The 15,740-nt window shown below is 36.0% G+C and overlaps 1 protein-coding gene across 4 annotated transcripts in view; it reads right to left on the bottom strand.

Moving 5' to 3' along the window:
• Nucleotides 1-4,033: 4,033 nt before the first annotated feature.
• Nucleotides 4,034-15,740, bottom strand: part of LOC107754892 (proto-oncogene tyrosine-protein kinase Src-like) — a 21,463-nt gene continuing 9,756 nt past the window's right edge. For 2 of the 4 annotated variants that reach the window (XM_016571500.1, XM_016571501.1), the window contains 9 exons: nt 15,009-15,035; nt 13,539-13,642; nt 10,961-11,110; nt 9,876-10,031; nt 9,561-9,740; nt 8,222-8,298; nt 6,416-6,569; nt 6,102-6,233; nt 4,034-4,644 (listed from right to left, as the gene is read on the bottom strand). In XM_016571500.1, the coding sequence (XP_016426986.1) occupies nt 4,436-4,644; nt 6,102-6,233; nt 6,416-6,569; nt 8,222-8,298; nt 9,561-9,740; nt 9,876-10,031; nt 10,961-11,110; nt 13,539-13,642; nt 15,009-15,035 (1,189 nt within the window). In that variant the 3' untranslated portion in view covers nt 4,034-4,435. The remainder of the gene's footprint in view (nt 4,645-6,101; nt 6,234-6,415; nt 6,570-8,221; nt 8,299-9,560; nt 9,741-9,875; nt 10,032-10,960; nt 11,111-13,538; nt 13,643-15,008; nt 15,036-15,740) is intronic. The other 2 variants (XM_016571503.1, XM_016571504.1) reach the window with 1 other exon arrangement.

The following is a 15,740-nucleotide window of genomic DNA, read 5'->3' as shown; positions in this document are numbered from 1 at the left end:
GACGTCTGTTTGACATCTAAAAGGAAACGTTCAACGTTAATTTAAAACGTTAAATTTATCAGTATATATTGTAATAAATATTTGAGAAATTATTTATCTGATTGTATTAGTTTTTAGAGAGTGATCGTCAATGTAAAAAGCAAATGGTAAAAGCAGATGAACACATGGGATTTATGGACCTTCTGCTGGGGAACACCTTTGTTTTTCCTTTGTTTTCATTAATCGTCTTGCCATTTACCATTCTATTATATATTATTATTTTTAATATAACACCTTTATTTTATGTAAAAAAACAGGTAAAGTAAAAAATTAAATAAAACAATGAATGAATGAATGCTTGCTTGATAAGAATAAAATATAAAAGCTAGCCTAAAACTATTAAAAAAATTAAGAGACTGAGCTTCTCTAATATCATTAAATCATGCTATTATCTTTATATATTAGAAATGCTGTTCTTGAACTGCAGTTTATATTCTTATATGGACTTATTTACCCCACTTAAAATGCTTTTTAAGGGCCATTCACTTTTCACTTATGGCAGAATTAACACTATATATATTAAGTCTATTATCATAATCATATCATAATAATCAATATGTGCAGGCATAATTCAAGGGTAATGAGCATATATCACAGTAGCATGTATGCATTTGCCCAGATCTGTGCTACTTACACAAATGTTGCAGGTTCAGTTTTTCATACAGACAACGTATTAATGTGAGTTATTAGGATCACACACACTATTGCACCAATTTTCCTTTAACTCTCTGCTTAGCAAATCACAGTAAATGCTTGAGGCCAGATCTGACTGCATTTCCTTACAGAACCAGCTGTAAAACATTAACAAGGAATGGCCAGGTTAATAATCTCTGCTTTTTTTGTCAAGGAAAATATCAGGGCATTCAAACTTAAAGGTAAAATAGTTCACCCCAAAATGAGCATTTTCTGAAAATCCCTCAGGCCATCCAAGATGTAGATGAGTTGTTAATTCGAGGGAACAGATCTGGAAAAAAATTTGCATTATATCACTTGTTCACCAATGGATCCTCTGCAGTGAATGGGTGCCGTCAGAATGAGAGTCCAAACAGCTGATAAAAACATCACAATAATCCACACCACTCCAGTCCATCAGTTAACATCTTAAAGTGGAGCGAAAAGCTATGTGTTTGTAAGAGCCAAATCAATCAATAAGACGTTTAAACTGTCACTTCTGGCCAAAATATCAGCCTATAATTGCCAATAACGCTTCCTCCAGTGAAAAAGTCCATCTCCTGCTTTCCTCTCACATCAAAATCCACAGTCATATTTGTTTTTTGCTTCACAGGATGTTAATTGATGGACTGGAGTGGTGTGGAATATTGTGATGTTTTTATCAGCTGTTTGGACTCTCATTCTGACGGCACCCATTCACTGCAGAGGATCCACTGGTGAGCAAGTCATGTGATGCTAAATTTCTCCAAATCTGATGAAGAAACAAACTCATCTACACTTTGGATGACCTGAGGCCTAAATTTTCAGCAAATTTTTATTTCCGAGTGAACTATTCTTTCAAAAACAAGTTGAGAAATAAAAACTCTCCTGTGCTTAAATCCAAGCTTTAGAAACAGTTTATTGCACTAAAAAAAAAAAAAGATAACACCATGTCATAATTTTTTTAAGTACAAATCTCATTTCAGTGTTATTTCATATTTTGAAACCAGTCATTGCAGAACTGTACACTGGGAGCAAGTACCTGGATTGTGAGCAACTGCAGTTCAAATACAGACACGCAACTCAACAACTGCATAGTTTGAATACATTAGATGGGGATGCACTAATATTGTGGATACTTGTAGATCGGACTCGTTTTACTTGTCATGATTTTATTTTCCAGTTCTACAGCACGAACCAAGAACACGCCATCGTCCACTCATCGTCAAATATCCTCCGTAAGTCACATTACGATCAGAGCGACGCATACAGTGCAGTTTACTTTGCAGTAACTACCTGTCAAAATCAACAGCAGATTTATTGCAAGTTAAAACAGTTAAAAAGTAACAACAAAACACAGTGCCAAAGTCACACCTAAAGAAATGATTCGTAAAGGTGAGCTTCTTACTGTAAATAAAAAAAAAGAAAGCGACTTGAATCTGTGAATCCTTCCCGTTTTGTGATTGTCTGCTTCTCTATGGGGAAAAACGAGCAAAGCTCTGCTGAACGTAAACTGAGGCAATATGAATAAATATGAAAAGAATATTTACATACGAAAGTATTTACAGAATATTGACAGGCGTCACACATCTACCAGCTAAAGTATCGCGATTACAGCTGCATGCCATTCTAAACCCTTACCATCGAAGCAACCATCATCGTATCAGCACAAACTATTTCATTCTACATTGTCTCAGCAGTGATTATATTATTTATTCGGGTATCTCAAACCATCACTAACACCTCACAGACAAGGTTCATGGCTTTCTATGGATCTTATAGGAAAGCAGTAGCGAGGGGATTGAGGTCGCTACCCACAATTATATATAACAATGGCTATTTTGCATATAACATATTGGCGACTTTGACGGCACGTATCAGAATTTGTCTCAAAAAAGCCAAAAAGATAAAACGTTTGAAATTCAAGCATTTAACAAGCTTTGAGGAGTCAGTTCAAACAATATTCATGAGTGATAAAAGCAATAGTTCACCGATACTACAAAAGTAGATTTTCTTCCTCAGTGTTTTGGTCTTGTTTTCCAGTACAAATATTTCAACATTCTTAAATCAACTTGAGAAGCAAAATACTTACGATAAAAAAAATGTTGTTTTCTGAAAAAATTGATCAAAATTAAGTGGGTTTATGCTTAAAACGAGAAAAAAAATATCTGACAATTGGGGAAGAAAAATACATAATTTTAAGGGTTGCCAGATATCTTTCTTGTTTTAAACGGAGTCATTTAATTTCAGAAAACAACTCTCTTATATCATTTTGCTTGATTTATGAATGTTAAGATATTTGTAATGGGAAAACAATACAAAAATACTAAGAGGGGAAAAACATTTTTTGCAGTGTACGAATTTAAATGATTTCATAATTCACTCACCCTCATGTTATTCCAAACATTAATGCTGTTATCATTTTCATGGGATACAAAAAGAGTTATTAGAGGACGTTTTTCTCATGCAATAAATGTAAAAGTACTGTATATGGAAAAGAGCAGCATGAACATTCATCTAAACATCTCCGTTTGTGTTTTACATGACATGAGGGTTATTTTTTTCAGTGAACTATTTCTTTAAATTCTAGTAACAAAGCTCTTTGTTACAAAAAAAAAACATTAATAAAAATAAATTTTATACAATAAAACAGTACAAAATTCATATTTTTCCTTTGTATTGGCACACAAAGTAGGACTATACGGTCATATCTGCTTTAAACAAAAACAATGCTATATATCAGTAGTTGTTTCGAATACTAGAAGAGTAGAATAACTGTATCAAATGAAACCACATTCTGAACGATCCATATTAAAAGAAAGAATGTTTCGTTTCCATCATTCCGAATTCAGAACGACTTCCAATCATGTGACCAGTGTTCAACCAATCACGTTCTTATTCCAGTTGATCCAGGTCGATACAAAAGAAACAAACAAGCATAGTGGGACAAAAAGCTCATTTCTACCATTAAAAGGCATAAAATACCACGTTCAGATACAGTCCCTGGATATCTATTGGAAGACATTAACGGGAACGTCCGTTCGTCACGAGAGAGCTGCGGTCACAGATGTCTCCCAACATGCGATGTTGGCGATCAAACCTCGTCCATCTGAGCTTGAGAACGGGTCGCAGGGTTCACGACGAACACCAGAGCTGACGGAGCTGACGCTTTGGGGGTTTGAAGGGGGATGGGAGAGGATAGAAGTGAGGGATTGTGGGAGGAGGATGAATGACAGACACGGAATGGCTCAGCTGATATTCTTTTGAGCTAATTTGTCACACAGGAAATGAAAGGCCAAGTAGAGTACACTGCATCATGGGCTGCATGTATTGGGGGAGGAAGATGAATGACAGATCTGGAGCATCCGCTAAAAGGGTTTAGGAGAGAAGTGGTGGTACATCGAGGTCAAGAAAACAGCTAGGGATCAATTATCAGCAGAAATGACGACGGCTGAAGAAGCAATTTGTTATTGAATTTCTTTGCAGAAAAGATGCATCTTGTCTTGCTGTTTGCAGCTCATCTGCGATGAAAGTGGAGAAACATGCGATTATAATGCTGTAACACTTGAGACCATGTGAAAACCCAGTAAGTTTCTTTAAATGGGCTGATTTAGCTGGATGCGACGTTGTCGTCACGTGTGGATCAGTATTGGTTGGGTTATGCCACAAACATCCCGCGTTCGTTTTCCCGGTCAGGGAAATGATATCCTTTTCGCTGCTCTCACACTTGACTGGATCTGCATCTCTAGAGGTTCTCGCCCGGCTGGTACTGTGGTTCAGTAGAGGTGAAGTAGTCTTCCAGGAAGCTCTGGAGGTATTCAAAGGTGGGCCGCTCCTCGGGCTCCTTGCGCCAGCAGGTCAGCATCAGCTCGTGCAGGGATTCGGGGCACTCGGCGGGACAGGGCATCCTGTAGCCGCGCTCCACCTGGTCCAGCACCTCCCGGTTCACCATACCTGAGCGGAGGAGACACGTCAAGCAGGGTGGATGTGGGTCAGGTGTCAGATTGTGGTGCAGGCACATTTTAACCAGACAGAGGATGTGGGTTGTCAGCAGGGAGGAACAACGGAAATGCTTTCATGTGTCCTTTGTGCAGAGGGCTCTTTAAAATGTCATTTAATATGACAATATTATGCGTTATATTGTCATAAACACCCTCAAAAACTTATTTTTTTAAACTTTGTTTTAAAAATAAATTTTAAATATAATAATAATAAAAAAAACTCACTGTGTTGAATGGAATTTCGTTTAAGTTTAAAAGTATAAAAAAAATTTCCCGGCATTTGACTCAATGTGAATAATTTGGAAATAATAATAATAATATAATAACAACCAACAGCGGAGGAGATACGTCAAGCAGGGTGGATGTGGGTCAGGTGTCAGATTGTGGTGCAGGCACATTTTAACCAGACAGAGGATGTGGGTTGTCAGCAGGGAGGAACAACGGAAATGCTTTCATGTGTCCTTTGTGCAGAGGGCTCTTTAAAATGTCATTTAATATGACAATATTATGCGTTATATTGTCATAAACACACCCTCAAAAACTTATTTTTTTAAACTTTCTTTTAAATATAAATTTTAAATATAATAATAATAAAAAAAACTCACTGTGTTGAATGGAATTTCTTTTAAGTTTAAAAGTATAAAAAAAATTTCCCGGCATTTGACTCAATGTGAATAATTTGGAAATAATAATAATAATAATAATAATAACAACAACATATTTTTAAACAAATTATTACATTATGGCCAGTGGAAAAAAAATCCTCAAAAACATTTATTATTTTTTTATAAACAAAAATGTTTAAACTCAATGTGTTGGAATTAGTGTGAATAATTCTAAGTGAAAATAATATGAATGTAATTGTTTTATAAGCTTAAAAGAATAAAATTTTGTTAGAGTTAAAAAAAAAAATATTACTTTATGACCTTTGTCAAAAACCAATCCTCAAAAAAACTTTTCTTATATAATTTATTTGTCCCATCTTTTTTGAAAGAACAACAACAATAATGTACCATTCTTTAAACAAATGGAATACATGAATTCATTATTAGACATAATAATACTTAAATAATAATTTATAGAATAATATAAAAGATTATTATTTAAAATATTCAGTTTTTTTTTTTAGAGATAATGAACACTGCACTGGACTCAATGGGAAAAAATTTAAATAAATAGTTTTAAAATAATGTATAGAATAGTTTATACTTTTAAATTAATTACTTTTCAAAACCTATATAGTGCTTTTTTCAATACGTAATTGCACATATATACAAAATTATAAACGCAACACTTTTGTTTTTGCCCCCATTTTGCATGAGAAATATTAGAGATAATTTATAATAAAACATTTTTTGAATAAGATGAGCCGGTGACTCTGATTAATATTTGACTGTAGAGCAGTAGTACCTGGATAAGGCACCCTGCCTTTGGTCGCCAGCTCCGTCAGTAAGACCCCAAACGACCACACGTCAGATTTGATGGTGAAGCGGCCGTAAAGCGCCGCCTCTGGCGCAGTCCACTTGATGGGAAACTTGGCTCCTGTTGTAATAATGATTTAAGAGAGGCCTGTCATCATGATTAAACTGATTCAATTAAGGTCGAAGCGTAGAAAAGGCAACAGCATTAAGTCTTGAAAATGAGACAGAGACGTTACGGCCTCAGGAAACAACTGAGGATGTGAAGAACATGGAGAAGGACGGAGTCACAGTGCTCCTGCTCACCCTGTCTGGCCGTGTATTCGTTGTCCTCTATGAGTCGAGCGAGGCCGAAGTCAGCCACTTTACACACCAGGTTATCACCCACCAGGATGTTGGCAGCTCTGAGGTCCCTGTGCACATAGTTCATTCTTTCCACGTACGCCATCCCAGAGGCGATCTGAGGACAACACATAAATTATAACACCGCCGCCCTCCAGAGTATCCACAGAATAGAAATAGATTCATATACATTATGAAGACAATGTCAGCGGCGCTTTGCCATGCAAAAACCACCACCACAATGCTGTTTTTAGTGATGCGCTCTACAGTATTCAAATCTCTAAGTATAGTTCCTCCTTCAGTACAGGGTTATACAGTTTTTTTTATTTAGATTTTTTTTTTTTTACTCTATGAGTGTTAATTTAATTACATTTACATTTATGAATTTGGCAGACACTTTTATCCAAAGCGACTTACATTGCTTTCAAGATAATGACCTTGGCATTGGCGCTGTGCTGTACTGTTTGAGCTACAGGAACTACATTTTGTTTATCTATTTATTTATTTATTGCAAATGTATATAATGTTTCAGAGTAGCCTAGGGTCATTGCTATTGTTATGTAGTGGCATTTTCATGTTTAAAAAGTAAAGTGAAGTGACATGTGGCCAAGTATGGTGACCCATACTCGGAATTAGTGCTCTGCATTTAACCCATCCAAAGTGCACACACACAGCAGTGAACACACACACACCGTGAACACACACCCGGAGCAGTGGGCAGCCATTTATGCTGCGGTGCCCGGGGAGCAGTTGGGGGTTCGGTGCCTTGCTCAAGGGCACCTCAGTCGTGGTATTGAAGGTGGAAGAGAGCGCTGTACATTCACTCCCCCCACCTACAATCCCTGCCGGTACGAGACTCGAACCCACAACCTTTGGGTTATGAGTCCGACTCTCTAACCATTAGGCCACAACTTCCCCTTTTTTAATTACAGTGGGTTGTAAGATTCTGTATCAAAAAGTAAAACTAAAATCGATTTGTGGCTACTTTAGTCAGTCTTGGAGTCATGAAAATAAAATTATATATATATATATATATATAAAAATAATATACACACACACACAACACACATAAAATTCGCAATTATTATTTTTAGTAAAGTAAATAATACTTTTTCTTCAACATTTTTAGTCAGTTTTGGAGTCATGAAAATGTATTCAGTTCCATAATATAATATAATATAATATAATATAATATAATATAATATAATATAATATAATATAATATAATATAATATAATATTGTATTCAGTTCCATAATATAATATAATATAATATAATATAATATAATATAATACTTATATTCAGAAAGGATGCATTCAATTATTAAGGCTGTTCCTTTGAACTTTCAATTCATTTAAAGAAATCTGGGGGGGAAAAATGATAGATAGATAGATAGATAGATAGATAGATAGATAGATGCTGAAAATTCGGTTTTGATCACAGGAATAAATTACATTTTATAATACATTCAAATGGAAAACAGTTATTTTAAATTGCAAAAATTTCTGTTTTTACTGCATTTTTTTAATCAAATAAATGCAGCCTTGGTGAGCATAAGACGTCTTTCAAAACATAAAAAAAATAAATAAATTAAAAAATTAAAAAAAACTTACCACACCCAAACTTTTGATCAGTAATGTACATTTTCTAATATAACGTTTCCAATTATATTACTTTTTATTTAAGTATCAAAACTTTAATTAAAAAAAGTGTATTTTTCTTTGTGATTTCATTATTAGATATCCTATCATAATGTCAGTATGAAAGTACCTGAGAGGCCATATCCACAAGCTGAGGCAACCGCAGCATTTTCCCCATGTCACCCTTCAGGAAATCCAGCAGACTTCCTGTGAAAGCAGAAATCACAGCGTCACATCTCTATTCACACCTTTACTGGCAGACCTCACCACAAAGCTGCTATAACCAGATTTGATGCTCTATTTACACATCTTACAGCGAGTTCTCGTTTCTTAGACATCTTTGGCCCAATACAGTTCACTGGATCTCTGTAGAGGTCTACACAGAGGACCCGAGACCCGAGGACCCGGGACCCGACCCGGGATCCGTACGGGTTCGGGGCTATATTTTAAATGGTCAGCCGGGTCCGGGTCGGGTCCCAATCTATTACTTCGGGTTCCGGGTCTGTTTAACATTGTGTGTAATACACGAGTCGATCGGACTCGGAGAACACCCGGCCGTTATCAGAGTCAGTCAGCGCTGTGCGTGTGTTGTTTTGTAACTTTCAACTTTTAAAATTAGGATGAGAAAAGTGAGTCGGTAATTTGAAATAAGGTGAAAAAACAAAAACAAAAAAAACCCCCCGAGCGACGTCATCAGAAGCAGTGTGGGCGGAGTTAATGCACACGCACGGTGATAATGGATACCTTCATGAGTGATGTGAGTTATTATTGATTATTTTTTAAATAATATTATGAATGAACCGTCTTGTTGTTATATCTAAAATTTTTGCTCAGACTCGGCTCAGAGAGCACAGAGATGATAGCAAATAAGTAAAGCTAACGTCAGCAGCCATGGCACTGGACGAGCAATCGTTATTATAATCCAAATGGGCAAACAGTCTAAATTATTATGCAAGTTGACTCGAGATACAAAAAATGCAAAACTGCAAAGTCGCATTTGTCATCCGTCACCGTGACAGCAAGTGGACTTTTGAAACTGGAATAATGAGTGGATTACGCATTTCAATTGGCAAGAGAGGAATAACACGGATGGAACTTTCTTGGCAAGGAGGATTGTGTGCATCACAGTCAGGTACAAGGGAGAAGGCTTCTTACATTAGGTAAGACAAAAAGTTTAATTTTCGCAACTTGTTTATCGACTTGTTAATAGCAATTTGCTGTGGAATATGTGCCGATCGGGTCCAGTCGGGTCTGTGTCTTCCCGGCCGGGTTCGGGTCCATCTTTCAAATAATTGACGGTCCGCGTCGGTTCCGGGAAGTACATTTTTGACATTTCTCGGTTCTGCACGGGCCCGGGTCCAACTTTCAAAATAATAGACGGGTCCAGGTCGGTTCAGTGTAGCACATTTACGGGTCTCTTCGGGTTCTAATTTTTGGACCCCTGTAGACCTCTAGATCTCTGTACTGACCTTGTCCCATGTACTCCGTGACGATGTAAATGGGCTCCTCCGAGACGACGGCGTAAAGCTGCACCAGCTTCTCGTGCCGGAGTTTCTTCATCACCTGTGCTTCCTGCAGGAAGGCCTCAGGAGACATAGTGCCAGGCTTCAGGGTCTTGATGGCCACGCCTGTCGTGCCGTTCCAAGTGCCTGATGGGAAAAAAAGACACTGTGAACGCTTGCTTGCATCATTACACAGCTGTGGTATTTTGTACTGGTGAACTTCTAATTTAACTCGCAAAGCTTTAGTTTTCGAAGGAAGGAAGTTGAAAGAAGCAGTCTTACCCATCCAGACCTCTCCGAAGCAGCCCTGGCCCAGTTTGACGTCCAGTCTCAGAGAGTCCCGTGGGATCTCCCAGGCGTCCCGTGCCAGGCCCTGAGTCTGAGGCTTCAGCACGGGACACACGTCAGTCAGACAGTGACACAGGCCGTCTGCGTGCTCTGTGACGGACACAGACAGAAAGGAGCGTGTTTATGTTTTGTTTTTGTTTTTTTGGTTAAAAATTTTGGATTGTTTCTGCAATAGTATTTTCGTTGTTTTTTTAATGGGTAGTTCTGGCTCATTCGGATTCTATATTAAATGCACAAATATGCTTTTGTTGCAGAATTAAAATAAAAAAATGGCAATTTAACTAAATTAAAAAGTTAAAATGAAATGTATTATTATTACTAGTCAAATAATTTTTTTATTACAAATAATAAACAAATATAACTTATTATTTTTAATAATAATACAATTATTTTAATATTTTTAGTATACCTTAATAAATGAAGATTAATATTTTATATATTATTAAATAATTTAACATAAATAATAAAACAGACTAAAAAACAAGTAAATACTTATAAAGTATAAGTATTATATAGTAAGTTGTATAACTTATTCTAACATAATAAATAAATGTAACCACATTAACAAATTAATAAAAATGCAATATTTAATTAATTTTTAATTAACAGTAACATACCTTAAATGTATTATAATTATTTTTGTATTATTATTTTTCAATAATAATAATAATTTACGTAATCTACAAAATTATTATAATTATTGACAATAAATAATAATATATTAATACAAATAATAATAATACCCATAACTTTATAACTTAACCCATAAATAACTGAAATGTGGTAAACATCTTACATCTTTCTCTTAGCAGGGTTTTAGGGCCTATTAATGCTATTTTTAGGGCAGCATAAGAAGTAAAGGATGAGTCATGTAATTGCTTTATGCAATAGATTTTTTATAGATCTAACAGTCTTCTTATTTTGCAACAGCTCGAGTTCCCACTTCCAGAAATACCAGTCTGTATCACTTCCCTTCACAGACATTCAGAAAGGAGCAGGTCTATGAGAAAGCGACTCACGGCGGTAGTGGTTGACCAGCTGCTGTAATGTACTGAACTGTGTGCGCGACGTGATGTAAAATCCCCCGCTGTCCAGCTTCCTGATCTTGTAATGTTTGACATTTAGACCCTTGACGTTGTCGTAATCCAGAACGGAAAGACAGTAGGCACCTAAAAAAACCACAAAGAACACATTTGAGAGGTGAAGCGGATGGCATGGATGGCACTAACAAACATTTAGATTTGAAACTGTTAGATTAGTATGACGGGTACCAGATTCAACACTTTTGTAGTATTTTATTTTTCCTTGAAGTCGACTAATCGGAGCAAAAACTTCCATTTGGTGCATTTGTTTCTTTCTTTCTTTTGCAGTTTCTGGTCCCCATTGACTTCCATAGTATTTTTTTCCATACTATTGAAGTCAATGGCTACCGGCGTCAATGTTTGGCTTCTTCAACATTCTTCAAAATATCTTCTTTTGTGTTCAACAGAAGAATTGTCATTTTTGGGTGAACTGTCCCTTTAAAAGGCCTTTTACTTGGTAAAAAAGTATCAACTCAAATCAATCAGACGACAGAAAGTATGTAGTAGATGGTGCATAACAGGCCTTTCAGGAACATTTTGATCACGTTGATGATTCTGGGGCCTGTTTTATAAAACAAGTTTACCAAATAAGTCAGGCTTATTTCAGTTAGTCTGAATTATTTTGAACCATATCAGCAGACAATAAGTCAGACTAAATGAAATAAGCCTGGCTTATTTGATAAACTTGTTTTATGAAACAGGCCCCAGGTCTTCATAGGGTTAATAAACACTGTGTAAAATGCTCTGTAGAGGGCGCTGTGGTCATCACACATTCATCCACTCTGTCTGTCACTTGCTCCCTGGTTTCTTTGGGGATTGACTCATCTTCAGTCTCTCTCGGTGAGCCTCTCGCTGATCGTATGAGCTGTGTGCTATGGCTCACGGTTATACGCTTGACCTACTTCTCGCTCTTCATCCCTGCAAGCACTTCTCTGACCTTCGTATACTGTCGTACGCAGCCATATGCGCTCCTCACATATCATCTCAGATGAACGTTGTTTGTGTAAACGGCCATACATGGAGCGTGGATCTTTACAGTGTTTAGAGAGAGAAAGGCTGCAGGGAGGAGATGAGGAATGCAGAAAAGGGGAATTCAACTGAACGTGCACTTTGTTCTGATCTGAAATCCTGAAATGCAATTTCCTCAATGTAGACACACGCATGAGCAATTTCCTCCACACTGGTGTTGGTTATTTGTCATCGCTGTGTATATGAATAGTTTCTTTATTATGCAACTGTTACAGTAGCTGTGGTTTCTGAATTTGACTGGAATTTTTTATTTGAGAGATGCTTTCGTTAAAAAAAAGAAAAGTTAAGCAAAAAAAAAAGCTTTTTGCATTCCCTGGGATGTTGAACTCTTGACCCTGATGTTATGAGTGCCAAGCTCTACTGGAAAGAACGGAGTTTCATTCCCTATATTTCATTCTGACACAATTTTCCATTCATCCCTACAGTTTGGCCTTTGAATCAACACTGTGACACCAGACAAAGGGTAATTATAAAATATAAATTCTATATTAATTCACAAAACTGTGGTAAACAGAATTAAAATAAAAAAAATGACAATTTATCTAAATTAAAAATGTTAAAATATATGTATTACTATTATCATTATAATAATTATTTTAAATTAATAAACAATATAAATTATAAAAAAATTATTTGCTATAGTAGTAATAATAATACAATTCTTTTTATATTTAATAATAAATAAAATAAAACATTTTATTGTGATTTTATGGTATTAGATGGATTTAATATACTTTGTAGGCCATATATTTTGGTTTTTGCTTTGCTCCTTTTAGTATTTTATGTGGATTCAATTTTAATAATTCTTATTACTGTTTATTAATTGATTAATAATAAAGAGCTTAATATTTTATTGTGCTTTTATGGTGTTAGATGGATTTATATATTTAATATACTGTGTATGAAATATATTTTTTTGTGCTTTTGCTTTGCTCCTTGTTTTATGTGGATATAATTGTAATAATTCTTTTTATGTTAATATTAAATTAAATTTTTTATTGTGCCTCTGAATGGATTTGTATATTTAATATCATGTGTATGCCGTATATTTGTGTTTTTTGCTTTGCTCCTTTTCATGTGGATATAATTTTAATAATAATTTTTATTTTAATATTAAATAAATAATAAATAAAATAAAATCTTTTATTGTGCCTTTGGATGGATTTATATATTTAATATAATGTGTATGCCATATATGTTTGTGTTAATGCTATGCTCCTTTTTTTGGTTTTTAATTTTAATAATTGTCTATTTCTGTACGTTTTCATTTTAGTAAGACTTGTAACACTGTCCAGGGACTACAGATGAAAAATAACCTTTGGGTTCAATCTGATGCATTTACAGAAACATTTATTAACGTGCATTGTCCCTGTGCACACACACACACACACAAACTACTTATAAATAGATCAAATAAATAAAAAGTGTAAAAAAAAAGAAAAGGAAAAAAAAGTGTTCAGCGTTTGTACTGTTCACATTCAATCACCTTTGGTTGTCTCACTCTCTCGGACCAGGAAAGTTCCTCTCCTGTTTTCCAGACTCAAGAGGAGGCGCTCAGAGTCCCTGCGTGTGATCTTTCCAAAGTACCATCTGGAGAGAGATGAAGAAAAAGAAAGAGAGAGAGAGTGTGTATTTAGAGTAAGTAATCACATGCAACACTGTATCAGAGACACACAGCTTATGCTGGTACACATTCAGAACTGCCATCCCATTGAGCAAACACCTAGTCTAGTGTCTGTAAGAATAAACTCACCAAGGATGCATTTATTTATTAATATTTTGAAATCATTAGAATCTAAAGTAACTTTTTTCAATTTGAATCAATGTTAAAGGCAGAGTAAGCGATTTCTGGTAGCCAATGTTGATATTTGAAATCACCAAAACAAACACGCCCCTCAAGAGGGTCCGCAACAAATCCCCGACAGAAAGCTGCTGCCGGGTTCTATTTATGACGTGTTGACACAAATTTCAAATGGTTTTCAACGGTCGTTTGACCTCTTTCTCGCGTCCAGTGTAGGCAGACTTTAGTTGTTGTAGACACGGTGTTACTCACCTATTGAGAAGAAACAAAGCAACCTCGGCGTCCGATTGCAGGCCTCCGCTCCTTGAGTTCTCTTCAGCGCTGGAAAGCTGATCCGATATTTACACGGGTCCTACTTCTTGCCTTATCGTTCCGCAGACGTTTTCCTCTTTTGTTTTTTATCCGCCATCTCTATCTTTCTGTCGCTCGGCTCGGCTAATGTCCGTCCCATGCACTGAAAGCTCTCTCCTCCACATCACGAGTAGACACGCCCCTTATTGCTGATTGGCTACACGTTTGTTTTGCCATTCGGCCCGAATCAGTTTTCTAAAGTGTTTTTGAAAAATCACATACCCTGCCTTTAAAATGTCATTTATTCCTGTGATGCAAAGCTGAATTACTCCAGTCTTCAGTGTCACATGATCCTTCAGAAACCAGTCCAATATGATGATTTGCTGCTCAACAAACATTTCTTGTTATTATCAACGTTGAAAGCAGCTGTGAAGCTTCATATTTTTGTGATGTTTCAGGATTTTCTGATAAACAGCATCTTTTGTAGCATTCTAAATCTCTATACTGTCACTCTTGATCAATTTAATGTGTCTTTGCTAAAATTTCTTTTTAAAATATCTTACTAACCCCAAACTTTTAAACAGTAGTGTACATTTAATCTATTATGAAATTGAGCTTGCGTACCTAATAACGTTTGCATTAACTTGCATGTTTTGGGCCTGAAATGACTATACTTTACAATAATTGTCATCTGAATTGTGCTGCATGAGATACTGAACACTGATTCAGGTTGTAATATTCCTACTCTTAGTTCCAGTAGCGATAAAACGATGGTGTTTGGGATTCATGAGCGACTCGGTGACATTTAGTGTCTATAAATCAGCGCAGTTTGTTGTTAGCCACTGCACTCTCTCAGAGTCTTACCTTTTCTCCAGAGTCAATCTGAGATGACTGGCAAGGCAAGGGTGGAAAAATGAGTCATTACAGGTTTTCAAAGGAGTGCTTGTGTGTATTTGTTTAATGCGGCAGTCGACTGAGCAACAGCGCGTGTGCGTCTCAGGAAAAATGACCGGAATATGAACAGGACAGACAATAGTAGACGGGCCGCCTGAGGCAAACACTGACGTATTTTACACAGTAAAGAAGGAAAGGGTCTTTGGGCCACAAGGGTTTTTTCTTTCTAACTGATGAGATGATGGAGAGACTTCATCGCAGATAATGGAGGAGGGCGAAAGAGCAAAACCATGAGGGGAAATATGAAGGACTCAAAGGTCAGACCGGAAGGAGAGAGAGAGGGGCGAGAATGAATCATTCTGTTAGTAACGTCACAAGGGTTGGGCGTCAGTGTTATTTTAGTGTCATTGAGATAATATTATAGTTTAATAATAGTCTGAATTTAGTTTTAATTTTTTTTAATTGTAATCGTTATTTTTGTATATTTTCCATTTTCAATTTTGCTAAAGTTTTAATAATTGTGTTGTGTGTTTGTCATTTGTATTTTTTTATGTCTTGTCTTTATAGTTTTTATTCATTTTTAATTTTATTTCTAGTTGTTTTAGTAAATCACGTTAAATGAAATGAAAATTAGATATATTTCCTTGGAAACTAGCTGAGAGAGAGAGAGAGAGAGAGAGAGAGAGAGAGAGAGAGAGACCG

The sequence above is a fragment of the Sinocyclocheilus rhinocerous genome, unplaced genomic scaffold (genome assembly GCF_001515625.1).
Source record: "Sinocyclocheilus rhinocerous isolate Xijiao unplaced genomic scaffold, SAMN03320098_v1.1 scaffold2788, whole genome shotgun sequence".
NCBI classification, from domain to species: Eukaryota; Metazoa; Chordata; class Actinopteri; order Cypriniformes; family Cyprinidae; genus Sinocyclocheilus; species Sinocyclocheilus rhinocerous.
Note: the sequence above shows the minus strand (reverse complement) of the source record. Positions and strands in the feature narration are given on the sequence as shown.